The sequence below is a fragment of the Raphanus sativus genome, chromosome 6, assembly GCF_000801105.2.
Source record: "Raphanus sativus cultivar WK10039 chromosome 6, ASM80110v3, whole genome shotgun sequence".
NCBI lineage: Eukaryota > Viridiplantae > Streptophyta > Magnoliopsida > Brassicales > Brassicaceae > Raphanus > Raphanus sativus.
In genome coordinates, this window is record NC_079516.1 from 11260634 (window position 1) to 11276935 (window position 16302).

General features: G+C 34.2%; 2 protein-coding genes and 1 long non-coding RNA gene across 6 annotated transcripts; 2 read left to right on the top strand and 1 right to left on the bottom strand.

Annotated features, from left to right (window-relative positions):
• Positions 1–8202: 8202 nt before the first annotated feature.
• On the top strand, positions 8203–9581 carry LOC108809520 (D-cysteine desulfhydrase 2, mitochondrial-like). 2 transcript variants are annotated; one of them, XM_018581658.2, is made up of 3 exons: positions 8203–8542; positions 8996–9160; positions 9238–9581. In XM_018581658.2, exons 2-3 carry the CDS (start codon positions 9021–9023, stop codon positions 9464–9466), a joined length of 369 nt encoding a protein of 122 aa, XP_018437160.1. In that variant the 5' UTR covers positions 8203–8542; positions 8996–9020; the 3' UTR covers positions 9467–9581. The 2 variants fall into 2 exon arrangements, with proteins under 2 accessions (XP_018437160.1, XP_018437161.1); XM_018581659.2 differs by lacking the exon at positions 8203–8542 and adding an exon at positions 8554–8876.
• Positions 9582–11379: 1798 nt separating this feature from the next.
• LOC108809510 (uncharacterized) lies at positions 11380–12388 on the bottom strand. The gene is made up of 2 exons (XR_001942849.2): positions 12064–12388; positions 11380–11795 (listed from the first exon to the last, which is right to left on the bottom strand). It is a non-coding gene; the product is annotated as an uncharacterized LOC108809510 (long non-coding RNA).
• Positions 12389–13400: 1012 nt separating this feature from the next.
• LOC108809136 (CST complex subunit TEN1) lies at positions 13401–14927 on the top strand. Of its 3 annotated transcripts, none has more exons than XM_018581269.2 (4): positions 13401–13555; positions 13732–13855; positions 13956–14109; positions 14568–14927. In XM_018581269.2, the coding sequence occupies exons 2-4, from the start codon at positions 13752–13754 to the stop codon at positions 14688–14690; spliced, it is 381 nt and encodes a 126-aa protein (XP_018436771.1). In that variant the 5' UTR covers positions 13401–13555; positions 13732–13751; the 3' UTR covers positions 14691–14927. The 3 variants fall into 3 exon arrangements, with proteins under 3 accessions (XP_018436771.1, XP_018436772.1, XP_056844395.1); XM_018581270.2 differs by having other exon boundaries at positions 13404–13555; positions 13748–13855; XM_056988415.1 differs by having other exon boundaries at positions 13409–13555; positions 13739–13855.
• The last annotated feature ends 1375 nt before the right edge of the window (positions 14928–16302 follow it).

Consider the following 16302-nt stretch of genomic DNA (forward strand, 5'->3'; position numbering starts at 1 on the left):
TTTTTAAATTTTTATTGAAAACTATTTTTAATTTTTTTATCAAGTTAAAAGATCAAAAAAATTCCTGAATTACAGACCCATCCCCTAGTCTATATTTGAGAAGTGATTTGCCACATGTCTTCTTTACAATCGTTTTCACAAAAAAAAATGTGACGTGGCTATTAAGATTGATGACATGTCATATGGTTAAATATGACATGGACAATTACAATTAATGTTGATATATATTTTTGGAAATCTTTTTAGAATATATCAATAACTCATATTTTACATTTAATATCGATTTATATTTTTGGTAAACTTTGTAGAATATGGTAATAACTCATAAATCATCACTAAAATAAATATATTCAAAAAAGACATTTTGAATTTCGAAATATTATATAATTTTACTTTTATAATTATAAAAATTTTATTATCTAAACTTTTCTAAATTTTATGAATTTTAAAATAAATTAAATCGTAATATCATTAGTTTCTTTTAGATATTTAAAAATTATATAAATATTATTTAGTTTTAATTTTTGATAACTATACAATTTTATATGATAGTAATTTTGTACAAGTTGATTTAAGAGAAAATGACCAAGATAGCACCAAATCAAGTTTGGGCTTATTGCAAAAGTGACTCAAAACTTGAATTCAAACAGAAAACTAACCTTTTCTTTTGACTCATTTTTTTTTGAGTTTTTAACCCCACATCTGCATTTTATCTACGAAAATGCCATTAACCCTTTTTTTTTTTTTTTTTCGAAAATGGCTTCTTTACTGTCTCAACCTCATTTTCTTCAAGTATTTACAATATTGCCACTGCCATGAATAGTGGGAACAACCTTGTACGAACTGTTTGGAGCTTTTAATGCCCTTTAATGCACGTAAATCTCTTTACACTCTCTCTGTTTCAATTGTTATGAACTAAAAACAACATTTCTTTCACTTTCTCTCCATATTCATCCAAAAAACTGAAGCTTTTGATTCAAAATTGTTTGGAGCCATATTTCTTTCGTTTTGACTTACGGTTGCTTTCGTTTGAGGTTCTGGGTGGTTGGAGAAGACCCTGTGTGCAAACAAAGTCATCTCACCTAGTTGAAGGTACGAATTTGAATTTTTTTCAAAATCTGTTCGCGTAGAAGACTTACAAGTAAGTCATCTGTATGTAGAAGACTTACTGATGAGTCTTCTGGTCAAACGGACGACTTAAACTAAGTCGTCCAGCTTTGTTTGGTGAAAAAAAACAGTCCAGACGACTTATATATAAGTCGTCTACGAGAAACAGGCTAGTTTTGCATTTGACCGAATCGTGTCAGATCTTTGACTATTTCTGGACGACTTATAATTCAGTCGTCTCTCGGAAAGTTAAAATTTCAATATTTTATTAAACTAGACGACTTACGTGTAAGTCGTCTTAGGTTAGTTTTGTAGTTGAAAAATAAAACTTCATAATTTAATTTTTACCAGACGACATAATATAAAGTCGTCCCGTCAGAAGACTTAATTTAAAGTCGTCCGGGGAAAGCAAAGTCGTCCAGAATTTTTCCCAATTAAGTCGTCCAAACCTTGCTTATCCCGGACGACCTTAAATTAAGTCGTCTAGCTGGACGACTTTTAGTTAAGTCGTCTGGAGAAAGTTAAATTTCAAGTTTTATTTTTCAATTACAAAACTAACCTGGGACGACTTACGTGTAAGTCGTCTAGTTTGAATAAAATATTGAAATTTTTACTTTCCAGAGACGACTGATTTATAAGTCGTCCAGAAATAGTCAAAGATCTGACACGATTCGGTCAAATGCAAAACTAGCCCGTTTTTCGTAGACGACTTATATATAAGTCGTCTGAATTTTTTTTTTTAACAAACAAAGCCGGACGACTTAGAATTAAGTCGTCCCTTTTAATTTTCAATTGCAAAAGTGACCTCTTTAGACGACTTACCTTTAAGTCTTCTGGACGACTTAAATCTAAGTCGTCTGCGATAATGTTTGTTGAACTTCTTCATTTTCTCTATGTTTACTAATGTGTTTTATTTTGAATATTTGCAGATGATTTTTAAGTTACATGCAGTGTATGGAGAATGGTTGTTGAGAGATTTCCGTTGGGATTTTGTGGTTGATGATCTCAAAGGAGCAAGATTGTTTTTATTGAATGAAGATTCAACACATGCTGAACTTGTTGCAATGGCTCAAGAAGATTATAACCTGGACATGAGATCAGTGACTGTGGAGATTAGCTACTCATTACCAGCAGAAATGATGATGACTCCAAGCAGTCCTCCCATTCATGTTACAAGTGATAGACAAGTTCGAAACTTGCTCGAGATACTCAAAACGCATAGAGTATGTCTTTGTGTATCAAGCCGCAGCAAGGTGGAAACGGTTTCAGAGAAAAGAGAAGAAGCTGGTGATAATGATGAAGCTGGTGAATGGGAAGAAGATGTTGGTGATAATGATGAAGCTGGTGAATGGGAAGAAGATGTTGGTGATAATGATGAGGCTGATGAATGTTTTGAAGATGTTGGTGATAATGAGTCTGTTGAAGATGAAAATCAAGATGGGGAGGAGGAAAATGGGGAGGAGGAAAATGGGGAGGAGGATGCTGATAACACTATTGTTGGTGAAACGGATCAGAATGGTGGGGATTACAGTCTTTATGGAAAGGTTCTAGATGAGGACGAGGAAGATGATGATAATATTTGTTTTGAAGAAATTGAAAAGACATATGCTAAGACAAATGCTATTGAAGGAGGAAAATCGGATTGTACCAGCATCTATGTCAACCAGAGTTTTGTTAGCAAGGATGCACTGCTTTCAGAGCTGCGGTTGACAGCAGTGAGGGGTAGGTTTTCTTTCAGAATATACAAATCAACAAAAACTCTCCTTGTGGCAATATGTCGGGTTAGCGGTTGTGGATGGAAGATCAGAGCGAGTGTGAAACATGGGTCAAACACGTTTTGGGTAACAAAGTATGTGGAAAAACATTTATGCTCAATTGGAGACCGAATCGCTCAGCGGAGACACTGTACTCCAAAGTATGTTGGTAGTCTTTTCATTGATCGTGTTGGGATCATTGATGGGATAACTCCACAGCATATCACTGATGCAATGAAGAACATGTTTGGCATGACGCTTGATTACACCACTTCATACAGAGCACTGTTATATGCACAGAAATTGGTGAGAGGATCAGCAGAAGAAGGGTATTCGCGTCTGCCTTCATATCTCGAGCAAATCTCCATTGCAAATCCTGATTCTATCACGGCTATAGAACTTGATTCTGAGAAAAGATTTAAGTATCTATTTCTCTCTTTTGGAGCTTCTATCAAAGGTTTTAAGTATCAGAGAAGGGTCATTGTGGTGGATGGAACTCACCTAAGTGGAAAGTATGGAGGTGTTATGTTAGTTGCAGCCGCACAAGATGGCAATTTTCAGATATTCCCATTGGCTTTTGGGATCGTGGATGCTGAAGATGAACCTTCTTGGGAATGGTTTTTCACAAAATTGGCTAGTTGTATATCTCATGACAAGCCTCTGGTGATAGTCTCTGACCGGCACGCGGCCATTAAAAGTGCGTGTGAGAAGGTGTTTCCTTGGGCAACCCGAGGAATATGTTATTATCACCTTCAAGATAACATTGTCAAAAAGTTTAAAGGGAAACATCTCATGTACTTGGTGAAAGGGGCTGCTTATGCGCACACGGTTCACGATTTTAACCGGTACATGGCTGAGATACGGAGTGCAAACCCGGAACTTGCAACGTATTTGGAGAAGGCCGACGCCAAGCTATGGTCAAGGGTTTATTGTAAGGGGAACAGGTTCAACATAAAAACAAGCAACATCGCTGAATCTATTAATTCCGCACTGAAGCGAGCAAGAGGATTTCCGATTCCGTTCCTGCTGGAGTTCATAAGGCAGAAGTTAGGAAAATGGTATTGGAAAAGGAGACAAGATGCTTTGAGTCTCCCAACTGTACATAGCCGGGGTGTTGAATACTTGCTTGCTGTTCGATCAGAGATAGCGGATACGATGACGGTCGAACCAATTGATGGATGGCGTTTCTTTGTCAAAGGTGGCAAAATGGACTGTGCGGTTGATTTGGAACATGTAAAGTGTGGTTGTGGTGTCTATGGAGTGGAGAAAATACCTTGCTCTCATGCTATAGCAGCTGGAACACATGCTGGTGTGCATATCGACACACTTGTATGTCCACTTTACTCAAAGAATCATCTGTATGCAGGATACTCAGAGAATATATATCCTATCGTGTCACAACATATTGAGGAACGAGAATGCTTTCCTCCAAACGTAAAGCGTGGTCCGGGGAGACAGAAGAAATCAAGATGGCAATCTTGGTTGGAGCTATCTAGGATGAGGGGACACAAACCCAGGAAGAAACACAGGGCACGGAGATGCTCAAACTGCAAGGAAACTGGCCATACGAAACCACAATGTACACAACCAGTTGACTAGTTGTCCAGACGACCTAAATATAAGTCGTCCAGTCTTGATTACCCGTCCAGACGACTAATTTCTAAGTCGTCCAGTGTTTCGTCTACCTTCTACGAAGTCGTCCAGTGTATTAGACTACCTTCTACTATCCCTTCAAGTGTATTTTTTTAGACGACCTTTTACGAAGTCGTCCAGTGTATTTAAGTCGTCCAGTGTATTTAAGTCGTCCAGTGTTTAGACTACCTTCTACTATCCCTTCAAGTGTATTTTTTTTTAGACGACCTTTTACGAAGTCGTCCAGTGTATTTTATTTTTAGACTACCTTATTTTTTTTAGACGACCTTATTTGTAAGTCGTCCAGTGTATTTTATTTTTAGACTACCTTATTTTTTTTAGACGACCTTATTTGTAAGTCGTCCAGCTGGAAAACCTTCCAGACGACTTATTTGTAAGTCGTCCAGCTGGAAAACCTTCCAGACGACTTATTTGTAAGTCGTCCAGCTGGAAAACCTTCCAGACGACTTATTTGTAAGTCGTCCAGCTGGAAAACCTTCCAGACGACTTATTTGTAAGTTAGAAAATCTATACAAGTTAGAAAATCAAATAAATCATACATGCCCACAAACATACAAATAGATTTGTGTAAACAAATAGTTCAAATATACAAATAGATTTGTGTATACAAATAGTTCAAATATACAAATTGATTTGTGTATCTATACAAGTTAAAAAATCTATACAAGTTAAAAAATCTATACAAATATACAAATTGATTTGTGTATCTATACATCACTTTAATGATGTTCTCCGCGGGCACGTCATCAACCTCAGAGTCCCATTTTGGCCACATTTCACTAATGTCCTTCTCAACAAAGTTGATCACGCGGGTCTGCAGTAAATAGAAGAAGAATCGAGTTAGATATTTGAAACAAAATACTAAATAGACGACTTAATTATAAGTCGTCAACTAAGTCGTCCAGCTGGACGACCTTCCAGACGACTTATTATAAGTCGTCTACTAAGTCGTCCAGCTGGACGACCTTCCAGACGACTTATAATAAGTCGTCTACTAAGTCGTCCAGCTGGAAGACCTTCCAGACGACTTATAATAAGTCGTCTACTAAGTCGTCCAGCTGGAAGACCTTCCAGACGACTTATAATAAGTCGTCTACTAAGTCGTCCAGCTGGAAGACCTTCCAGACGACTTATAATAAGTCGTCTACTAAGTCGTCCAGCTGGAAGACCTTCCGGACGACTTAATTAAGTGAAGATGGAAAGGTACCTGACTCAAGATAGCAGCTTTCATGAATCTGCGGCCTCTGCTGCCGTCGTAAGCCAGAATCGGTGGAGACGGACTGTTTGCTCTGGGTAGACCAATACTAGCACCCAATCCCGGAATAGCTTCGTACGCCCAGACCTGAAGAACTTGTATAAAGCCATCCACGGTGTAACAGCCAGTAATATCTTTGTTCCACAAAGAGTCCATCAGCACCTTAAACGCGACTCTCCCCCATGGATAATTCTCAAACCTTTCTAAATCCATCACTAGCCTTGCGAGAGTAGCTCGTGTAGCGCTTGAGAACTTTTTCCCTTCAATGAATCCAGTGAAGATGGAAAGGTACGCGAGTCGCTTGCGATCTTCCCTGGACCAATCCCCGCATCTCTTCAGTGCTGCTATTATCTGATCAGTACTTGGCCCAGCTTCCCGATGAACTCCCATCATCTCCCAGAAAGAAACCATCTGTGGGGTAACTTCACATTCTGGTGTCTCAAGGTCCTCGATGTAGTCGCAGTTTAGACCAGTGATGTTTTCAAACTCTAACAGTGAAAACCTCGCAGGTTCTGGACCAACGAGACACCACATCTCGTACTTCTTCTTAATGTCCAGCTTTAAACCGAGCAAGTGGTGAACCAGCCTTGAAGCCCAACCAAATCCCTGCTCCTTGAACTTGATGAAAACTCCCAATCTCGACTCCTTGAGCTCTTCAAATTCAGCATCAGTGAGAGCTTCCCTAAGAGCAGTATGCAACTTCGTGTTATCCGTATGATACGAAATGCTATTGTGGGGTTCTGGCTCTTCCCCTAATGTGTATAACCTACGGGGGAGTTCTGGAATATCCATCCTTTTTGTCTGCAAAATAATCAAAGACAACAATAGAAGTCAGAACACAAGCTAAATCAATCACGCCTTAATTGTTACTCCAGACGACTTAGTAGACGACTTAAATATAAGTCGTCTAGAAAGTCGTCCAACTGGACGACTTAGTTGACGACTTATATTTAAGTCGTCTGGAAAGTCTTCCAAATGGACGTACTAAGTCGTCCAGGTTGAAGACTTTCCAGACGACTTACTTACAAGTCTTCCAGTAGAAAAATTTCAAGCGGACCTGATTAGTCGCAGAAGGAGTTCGAGTACTCGTCATTGTGGTTATAGATCTGAAAAAATAAACGTGAAACGGTGAGAATGAGTAAATTGAAAGAGACAACGTTTTATGTTCATCTTTTCCACGAGTTTGATGACTTACCGGCGTTAGGGTTTACAGAGAAACGGCGCTACGGTTTACAGAGAAGAAGCGGCGGCGCTAGGGTTTAGAAGAAGCGGCGGCGCTAGGGTTTAGAAGAAACGGCGGTGCTAGCTAGTGTTTAGAGTAAGCGGCGGTGAGAACGTTGGTGAGCACGGTGGCGAGGGCGACGGTTTGTTCGGAAATAGTGGAAGCGGGGGCGCTAGGGTTTAGAGGAATCGGCGGCGCTAGGGTTAGAAGAAGCTGCGGCGACAACGGTGAGAATGAAGTGAGATAGATAGCCGACGTTGAGAACGATGGTTGTTCGGAAATAGTGGGAATTCGAATCGCCTTTGATATCGCCGGTGAGAGAGAACTGTTAGGGTTTCTGTTCGCGGAAAATGAAAAAAAAAAAAAAAAATCACCTTATATATTGGGTAAATAATCCGGTTAGCTTTAAAAGTACATTGGTAAACTTTAAGGTTTGGTCCGGTTTAGACGACTTATTCTGGCTGATAATGTACATCAGACGACCTAATATTTAGTCGTCTGGGAACAGAAGACTAAATATTAAGTCGTCCAATACCCTAAAATGAACCCCTAAACTAAAATGACTAAATTAACTTACTAACCACGTTATAAAATCAAATTATACTTCAATAGTGTTTACTATACACAGAAACGAACACGCCTAGGTAATTTTAAAAATTTTCAAAAACGGTTTTAATGCTTTCCAAAATCTAACCCTAAGAACACATACAATACTACAACATATGTTGATGAAACATAAACTAAAGAATATCATGACTCACTACTTTCACTCATCTGGGCTGAAAACAATTGAAATTTGTTATATATTAATTTATATCTCTTAAGACATATGTTAATTACATAATTCCAATTTTTCACTTATCAAAATATTTTTTACAAAATTTTTAAATTATGTTTAAGAATAACTGTCCAGACGACTTAACTTAAAGTCGTCTGGACGACTTATTTTCAAGTCGTCTGTTTACAGACGACTTGCGAGGGGTAGAAACGTAAAAAAAAATCCGTTTTTTTGTTTGTTCACAAGGAGATAGTTGTAATTTCAATAGCCTTTTAAGTTACTTTTGCCTTTGACCCAAGTTGGGGTACTCTTTTGGGTTTGACTCCAAGTTTTGAGTCACAATTGGTAATTCTCCCATCAAGTTTTTGTTCCCAAACTAGCACCCAAGTCTCAAAGTCACAAAAATAGGTTTCATTAAATGGATCAATTACCCTTTAATCCTTTTCATCAGTTTTCCAATTAATTAAAAAACCAAAAAAGTTTGAATCGATGTTATTCAATCATCGTTGTCTTCTTCACCTTCATCTCATTTTCATCGGCTCCGGTAACACTCGCCTTCGTCGTCGCCTAGATCAACATGCTATCGTCGTTCATTAGCTTTGCGATAATCTCTTTCAGCTCCGTCAAAAGTCATTTACGGTGGTCTCTCTTAGCTAGTCGTTGATGATCTCCCTCATCTCCGCCATCGACGGTCTGTCGTCGATGATCTTCCTCAGCTCCAACGTCGACGATCTCTCTAAGATTTGTTGTATCTTATTCTGATAATCATCAAGGTATATCATATCCATAGTCCTCTTTGGTTGAGTATATTTTTAAAATTTCTTTTCAACTCATTTTGGAAAGTTTTCAATTAGATTGGTTATGTTGTTTACAAATTAACATAACGATGATTGATATAATGTTTAGCTATAGAGAAATAAAATCTATTGATCCTGAAATTGATGTTGTGATTCATCATGATGATAGATTATCTATAGGGGAAGGGTCTCGTTTTTTGACAGGTGTTGAATTAAAGAATATTGCACACAAAGTGTTTGACATATTGTTTAATTGAACAAGATCATTTAATTGGGAAGAAGAGTCGTGTCAAGTTTGTAGTTGATGCTGGTATGGGAACAACTGCTGTGAGTTTAGGAGTTAGAGCTATATCTTTAGGGTTAAGACTTTTTTCCACAAGACTTATTTGTGTCTGTTTTTTCCCCCGCTCATGTGCACTTTCTTCTCAGGCTTCCATGGGAGATCAATGCAGTGATGTTACCTGATACACTCGATAACTACAAGAGACATGAAGATCGCTTGTTTGATGAGTTTACGAGGCAGTTTCTTCCCTCCACTGTTTGCAGCAGCTTGGATACTACGATCAGATGGGTAGAACGTCAACGCCCAAGAAAGTATGATTCTTTTCTCTGTTAAAGATAATACTAAAAGTGAATTTTCGAGTTATATCTTCTTCCTTTTGTTCTTGCAGATTTGGGAAGGTCTTGGAAGGAGAAGTGAAGATGTGTCTGAAGGTTGCGCAAGAGACAAGTGTTTTAGTGGATCTGATGTATACTTTAGCTGCTTGGGAGAGAGCAACTGAGCTTGTGCATGAGGACGATATTTCGAGCATTGTAGTGATGCTTCACACTGGAGGCACTTTTGGGATATTTGGTCTTGCTCAAAGATACAAATCTCTCTTCGCATACTTGAATGGTTAGGCTTTTTGTAGCATATCATTCCCAAGACTTGAATAGACATCGATCTAAAGACTCAGTTAAGCTTTAGCTTAGTAATTATTAAGTTTTACGTGTTATGCTGTATTTGATTTTTTTCTTTGCCGGTTTTGGAAGACTTTTTCAAATTTAGGATAGCTATCCTGAACAGGAATTATTCTAAGATTGTCTTGATAATTATTTTCTGGAAGGCTTTCCTGAAACTACACAAATATTTCCTGAAATTTTTAAAACTCGACACATTTTCACAAGCACAAGCAACATGAGACTAACAATGTCATAAGAAAATTCACGAGCCTACCAAAGATATCAACATGCTTAAGGAGAACAAGACACCTTACAAACAATTTTTCAATTTTGTTACCATCTGATTTTCTGGAAGGCTTTCCTGAAATAACACAAATCTTTCTTGATTTTTTTCTAAACACTACAAAGTTTCACAAGCACAAGCAAAAAGAGACTAACAATGCCATAAGCAACATTTCCTAAACACATTCAATAGATACAAACAAACTTAAGGCATAATGAATATGTAAATAGAGATATAAAATAGAAATTAAAGAAGAAATCATAATAATATGTCACTTAGGAAAGCTAAGCTTAAGGCAATATTTTACTTGATATCTTAACATTTTTTAAGTTAAATGTTAAATTTTCAGGACACCCTTCCTTAATATGTAACTTGCCATCTTAAATATGATAAATATGAAAGTTTTGTTAATATAAACATTTTAACTTGCTATTCTAACATTTTTTCCTTTTAAATTAAGTTTTAAATTTTTAAGAAACCATTCTTAAATATTTTACTTTATATCCTAACATTTGTCCTTGTAAGAATCATATGAATTTATCTAATTCTGGAAAACAAAATTATTCAATTTGGTAGGATATATTGCATTTGGGATAGCCAGTAACATATTTAGCATTGGTTTCCAGAACATATATTGCATAAGCTATTACTTATAAAGAGAAAGTACATCGTTTCATGTCTCCTTACATTTTATTCAGGATGATTTTACTAACCAACATAGTAGTTAGACATATCGTGTATGAAAAACAACATGTACATAGTTTTCAGGAAGTCCTTCCTGAATATTTTGTTTAGTATCCTAACATTTTTATTTTCAGTTAAAAATAAATTTTCAGGAAGCCCTTCCTAATTAGTTTACTCGCTATCCTAACATTTTGGTTTTTAATTAAATATTAAAATTTCAGGAAACCTTTCCTAAATATTTTACTTGCTATCTAGACTATTTTCAAGAATCTCACATTGTGTTTATGTTATGTCTAACAATGTGGCAAAACACTGCACAGTTTCGCAAGCTCAAGCACAAGGAAGAGACTAACAATGTCATAAGAAAATTCACGAGCCTACTAAAGATATCAACATGCTTAAACCAATCAAGAAGACATCAAACAAAACAAAAAATCAAATTTGTTATCATCAAACTTTCTGGAAAGCTATCCTGAAACTACAAAAATTATTCCTGAAATTTTAAAAATACTGCACAGTTTCACAAGCACAAGCACAAGCAAGAGACTAACAATGTCATAAGCAAACTCACAAGCCTACCAAAGATATCAACATGCTTAAACCAATCAAGAAGACATCATACAAGACAAAAAAATCAAATTTGTTATCATCAAATTTTCTGGAAAGCTTTCCTGAAACTACACAAATCCTTCCTGAAAATTTGAAAACACTGCATAGTTTCACAAGCACAAGCACAATCACAAGCAAGAGACTAATCATATCATAAGCAAATTCACGAGCCTACCAAAGATATTAACATACGTAAGCCAAACAAGTAAAATAATGAACAATCATGTTACTGTCCTGCAAACCAAGCCATTTTTTTTTCTAATTTGTTAGTATCATATTTTCTGGAAAGCTATCCTGAAACTATAAAACTCTTCCTGAAATCGAAAAAAAAAAACAAAGTAGTAAAATAATGAACAATCCTGTTACTTGACTACTACCATACACAGATGATCAAATCATGGGAACATAGTTGTTATGAGATAGTTACAACAACAACCTTCTTATAACCAACAACCTCAACAGCATCATCACTGGACTTGATCTCAACAGAAGCATGTCCGCTTTGTTTCTTCAAGTAAGTAACAATACCATCAGCTTCACAAGGTCTGTTGTATTTCTGAACAGCTTTGCCTCTGTTTCCGAAAATCTTGATAGTTGGGAATCCCTGAACCTCTGAATGTTTGTTTGTTTGTTTGTTTCCTCGCTTGCATCAATCTTGGGAAGAACCACATGAGGGACGTGGCTGCTCATCTCCACTGCAGCCTTCTCGTACTGTTAAACAAAATCATCATCACCAAATTTTAGCCACAAGTACTTGAACTATACACATACGAATCGTATGTTAAAGTGATTGAAAAGCAATAGTTACCTCAGTAGCTAGCTGCAAATTTGATTTTCCTTAACAAAAATCCCAAATTTTCAATCAAAATCCCTAATTTCATTTTTCAACCAAAATCTCTAATTTCAATCTGAAACATCTAAAATTTACATCTATCAGTTTTGATTTTTGATTGTCAAGAGTGAGACAGTGGAGGTTCACCGTGATAGTGTCTCCGGCGTCTTCGACGGAGATGACCTCGTGATCGATTTGTGAGAGAATTTTGTCGTCGTCGACGATGATCTCTGAGGTTTTTTAGGATACTATAATCTGACGTCTTTGACGGAGATGACGTTGGAGATGATGAGAATGTTCTTCGCCGGAGTTGATGGAAGAAAAATGGGATTCAAGTTCGTCGTCTTCCCCATCGTGAAGATCTGAGATTTTTTTTTATTTTTTATTAATTATAAAACAAGGATAGTAAAGACATTTTACCTATTAATGAATGTTATTTTTGTGACTTTTTCCTTCTAGTGCTCTTTTTGTGACAAAAACTTGAAAGTGTGCTATTTTGGACAATTGCCCTTGATTTAATGCATTTAACCAAATGAAATAAATAATTTTTTTTTTAATCTAAGATTTTAACTTTATATATATATACATATATATTCTTAAATATAATTTAAAATAAAAAAATATTTTCTCTTAATTTTATGCTTAATTAATGATATTTATATTAATTATTGGTCAAAATAATAAAATATATAATATTAATAAATTACATTTTAAAATATAAAATTTAACTTTTAAAAAATTCATCATTATACATGGTGCAGGAAAACACCTAAAACCTAAATTAGTAATTGTGACATGGCTACTAAAATTTGATGACATGTCTTATAGATTAATAGGACATGGACAATTATATTTAATGTTAATTTATATTTTTGGTAAAATTTTTAAAATATGGTAATAACAAATATATTACATTTATTGTCGATTTATATTTTTGGATTTTTTTAAAATATGGTAATAACTCATAAATCATCATTAAAATAAATATATTCAATTATGGCATTTCAAATTTTGAAATATCATTTAAATTAAAAATATTTCAAAATATATACATATTTTTAAAAAATTATAAATATTAATCATAAATCAAATTAAATCGTAAAATTATTAGTTTCTTATATATATCCACATATTTTATAAATATTGTTTAATTTTAATTTTTGACAATTATGCAATTTTACATATTTATTTAATATATTTAACTAAAATAAATAGATAGAAAAATCTACCTAAGATTATAATTTTAAATATATACATGCACATTCTTAAATATAATTCAAAATAAATAAAATTGTTTTTTATCTTAATTAATGTACATTTAAATCAAATTTATATTAAAATATTGATAAGAAAAAATAAAATTTATAATATTAATAAAAAATTAAATATAATTTATATTTATCTATTAAAAATATTTTAAAATTCTTTTAAAACACCTAGTGTCTAGTTAAATATACAAAACTTAAAAATACTATTTGAGAGAATTGTGCCTTGTTCTTTACCTGTTTTCAACTCGTCTTTGCCTTCCCCTATTTCTCTCCTCCAAAAACCCTATACACGTATCGTCTCTCTAATTGTACGAGGAACAGCAATAGTAACTTCAAAGCTTCATTGTAATAACCCGGAAGGAGGATTCCAGGTACTCGATCAGCGTCTTTGTCTATCACTCTTTTTTTTTTTTTTGTTTTGTTTATGCACACCACTTGTTCGATGAAAAAAAAAGTGCCGCTCCAATAAATCCATGAGATATCATTTGTAAAATTGCCTCTGTGAGCGAATTCAAATTCAAACACTCATATATTTGGATAATAAAAGTTACAAGACACTCTAGATCGATGGCAAATTCTCAAATTGAATCCGGCGCTCCCATCACTCTGCAAGAGTTGTACCCTTCTTCTCCGTTTTTCATGGAAGCTCGTTCACTCAGAGTTACAGGATTGTAAGTTTTTTTATGAATTAAATTGTACCAATGCAAGGTTTTGTTATTGTATTGTAGTATTAATTAAAGACGATGTTTTGTCGTTTTTCTTTTCCTGCAGGCTGAAAGGATATTCAGTTGAAACAGCTATAGGTGTTATTGAAGATGGAGATAGGAGTCTCAAAATCAACACTCAACACTTAAGAGACATTAGTTTCCGGGTTGGCTCTGTTTACCAGTTCATCGGAGATCTTCACATTGAGCCCAATAATGAGGTTAGTTTTCATGTGGTTTCTTTTTAACTTTGTTAGTGTCTGCATTACACCATGTGTTTTCCGGTTTGGCAAATACTGAAATTATGAACATTGTTTAAAGACCTTTGCTTTCCTATAAAGGTTTTGGACTTTCATGAATGCAAACTGAGAGTTGCTTACTATGTTTAGTTATCTTGTATTTGACTCTCAAATTTCACTGTCTCAGTTTAGAGAATTTAAGTAATTATACTATGAAAGTTCTGTATTTACGAGCATTAGGTAGGCTGGAAACTTCTCCATTCAAATTGAACATCATGGGAATAGTAAGTATTGTTAATTTATGTTAGAAAACTGTACTATTATGTACCCAATACAGGCTAAACTTTGTGTACCAAACCCATAGTCTCTCAAAAACTGTACTATTAATGTCTTTGGTAGCTTAACAGATCTGAAAATTAATATGTCTTCCATTTCGTTAGGCGATCTTGCAGGCTCGAACTGGAAGAAATGTGGATGGAATCGATATGAACCTCTACCGTAAAACAGTTGAACTCCTAAGGCAGTTTCTTGATGTAGAAGACAACATAAATATGGTCGAATGAGGCTATCTATCAGATCAGATGCCATCTAAGTAATATAACTCACCTGCATTGTTTATAGTTTGTTCCTTTATTACCTCTTTGCTTACCTGTAGATGCATCCCAGCATTGGTGGATTTGTTTTGCGCTTCTTTATATGCGAGCAATGTTCTGAAACGAATGTGTTTGAAATTCTGAATTCTCCGCTTTAGTAAGTCAGTTGAACCGATATGGTTTTGACGATATGGTTTTGACAGTGAATTAGGATCTTTTCGAATTTCGGTCATCATTTTTTTAATTAAAATTTAAATCCAAATAATCTATTGATATTCAATTTATTACTAGATTTTGATAGGTGTTTTATTTTATGATGAAAAATATCATTAACATGTTACAAATATTTTGATAATTTATAAGAAGTATTCCTATTTAAAACATTTTTGAATTTAAATCAATGTTTATAAAACCAACCAAGATTTGCTCTTGAACCAGTAAATCTGGTGGTGATATGATATATAATCCTGTTTGAATTTTAATAAATATCCATTAATTTAAAAACTCTATAAACCCTGGAAAAAATGCTACAATCTGAAGCTAACCGGTTGACTAATTGGTGACTGATATATAATCAAATAGAACTTAAATTCTTATTTATAAAATCTAAATGTTAATTTCAGTGTTTGAATTTGATATTTAAATATTTATTAATTTTAATTTTATTGTATTTTTATTATATGTCGTAATTCTAACGTGTTATAAAACCGGTTTAATTATGTTTATATTTTTATGGGAAGTGGAAAATAAACAAAATAGATTTTAAAACCTTACTATATAATTAAAAATGATTTTCTAGTTTTAATATTACAATTATTACTTAACTATTTTAATTATATACTGATATATTGAAAACAGATTTTTAATTATATAGATATATAATTAAAATTATTGACCCATGCCTCAGCCATGATCAATCCATTAACGCTACAATCTGAAGCTAACCGGTTGCAAATGGGTGACTGATATGTAGGGTTGGGTTGTGGACTATACTGAACCCGTTTGACCCGCCAACCCGTGGGTTTCAATATTATTTTTTCCAAAAAAAATTGTTTATAAATACTTATTTATTTTAGTTTTATTGTATTTTTATTATATGTCGTAACTCCAACTTATTATAAAATTCTTTTAAATTATTTTTTATATTTCAATGGAAAATGGAATAATAAATAAAATAATTTTTAAAAACTTATTATATATAATCAAACTTTTTTTTTCAGTCAAAAAAATATTATTCTATTTTACTTTTTCTTTTAACAACACCTAATTTAGTTATATATTGATATTCTGAAAATATATATAATTAAACTATTGATCCACACCTCACCAATGATCACCCTAATAACCCTGTAACCAAAAATAGTTCGGTTCAATGTCTGTATAAGGTTTAAAAACATTGATTGAAACATATTTTGTATTTTTATATTTTATTATAACACACATTTATTTAATTTAACCAAAATGATATATGATTTTAATACTAATTCTTTGTATATTGATCCTATCTCGAAAACTAATATATTTATTGGTTGCTTCTAATTATAGTAGTATAATCTACGATTATGTATATTCCTAATCTACA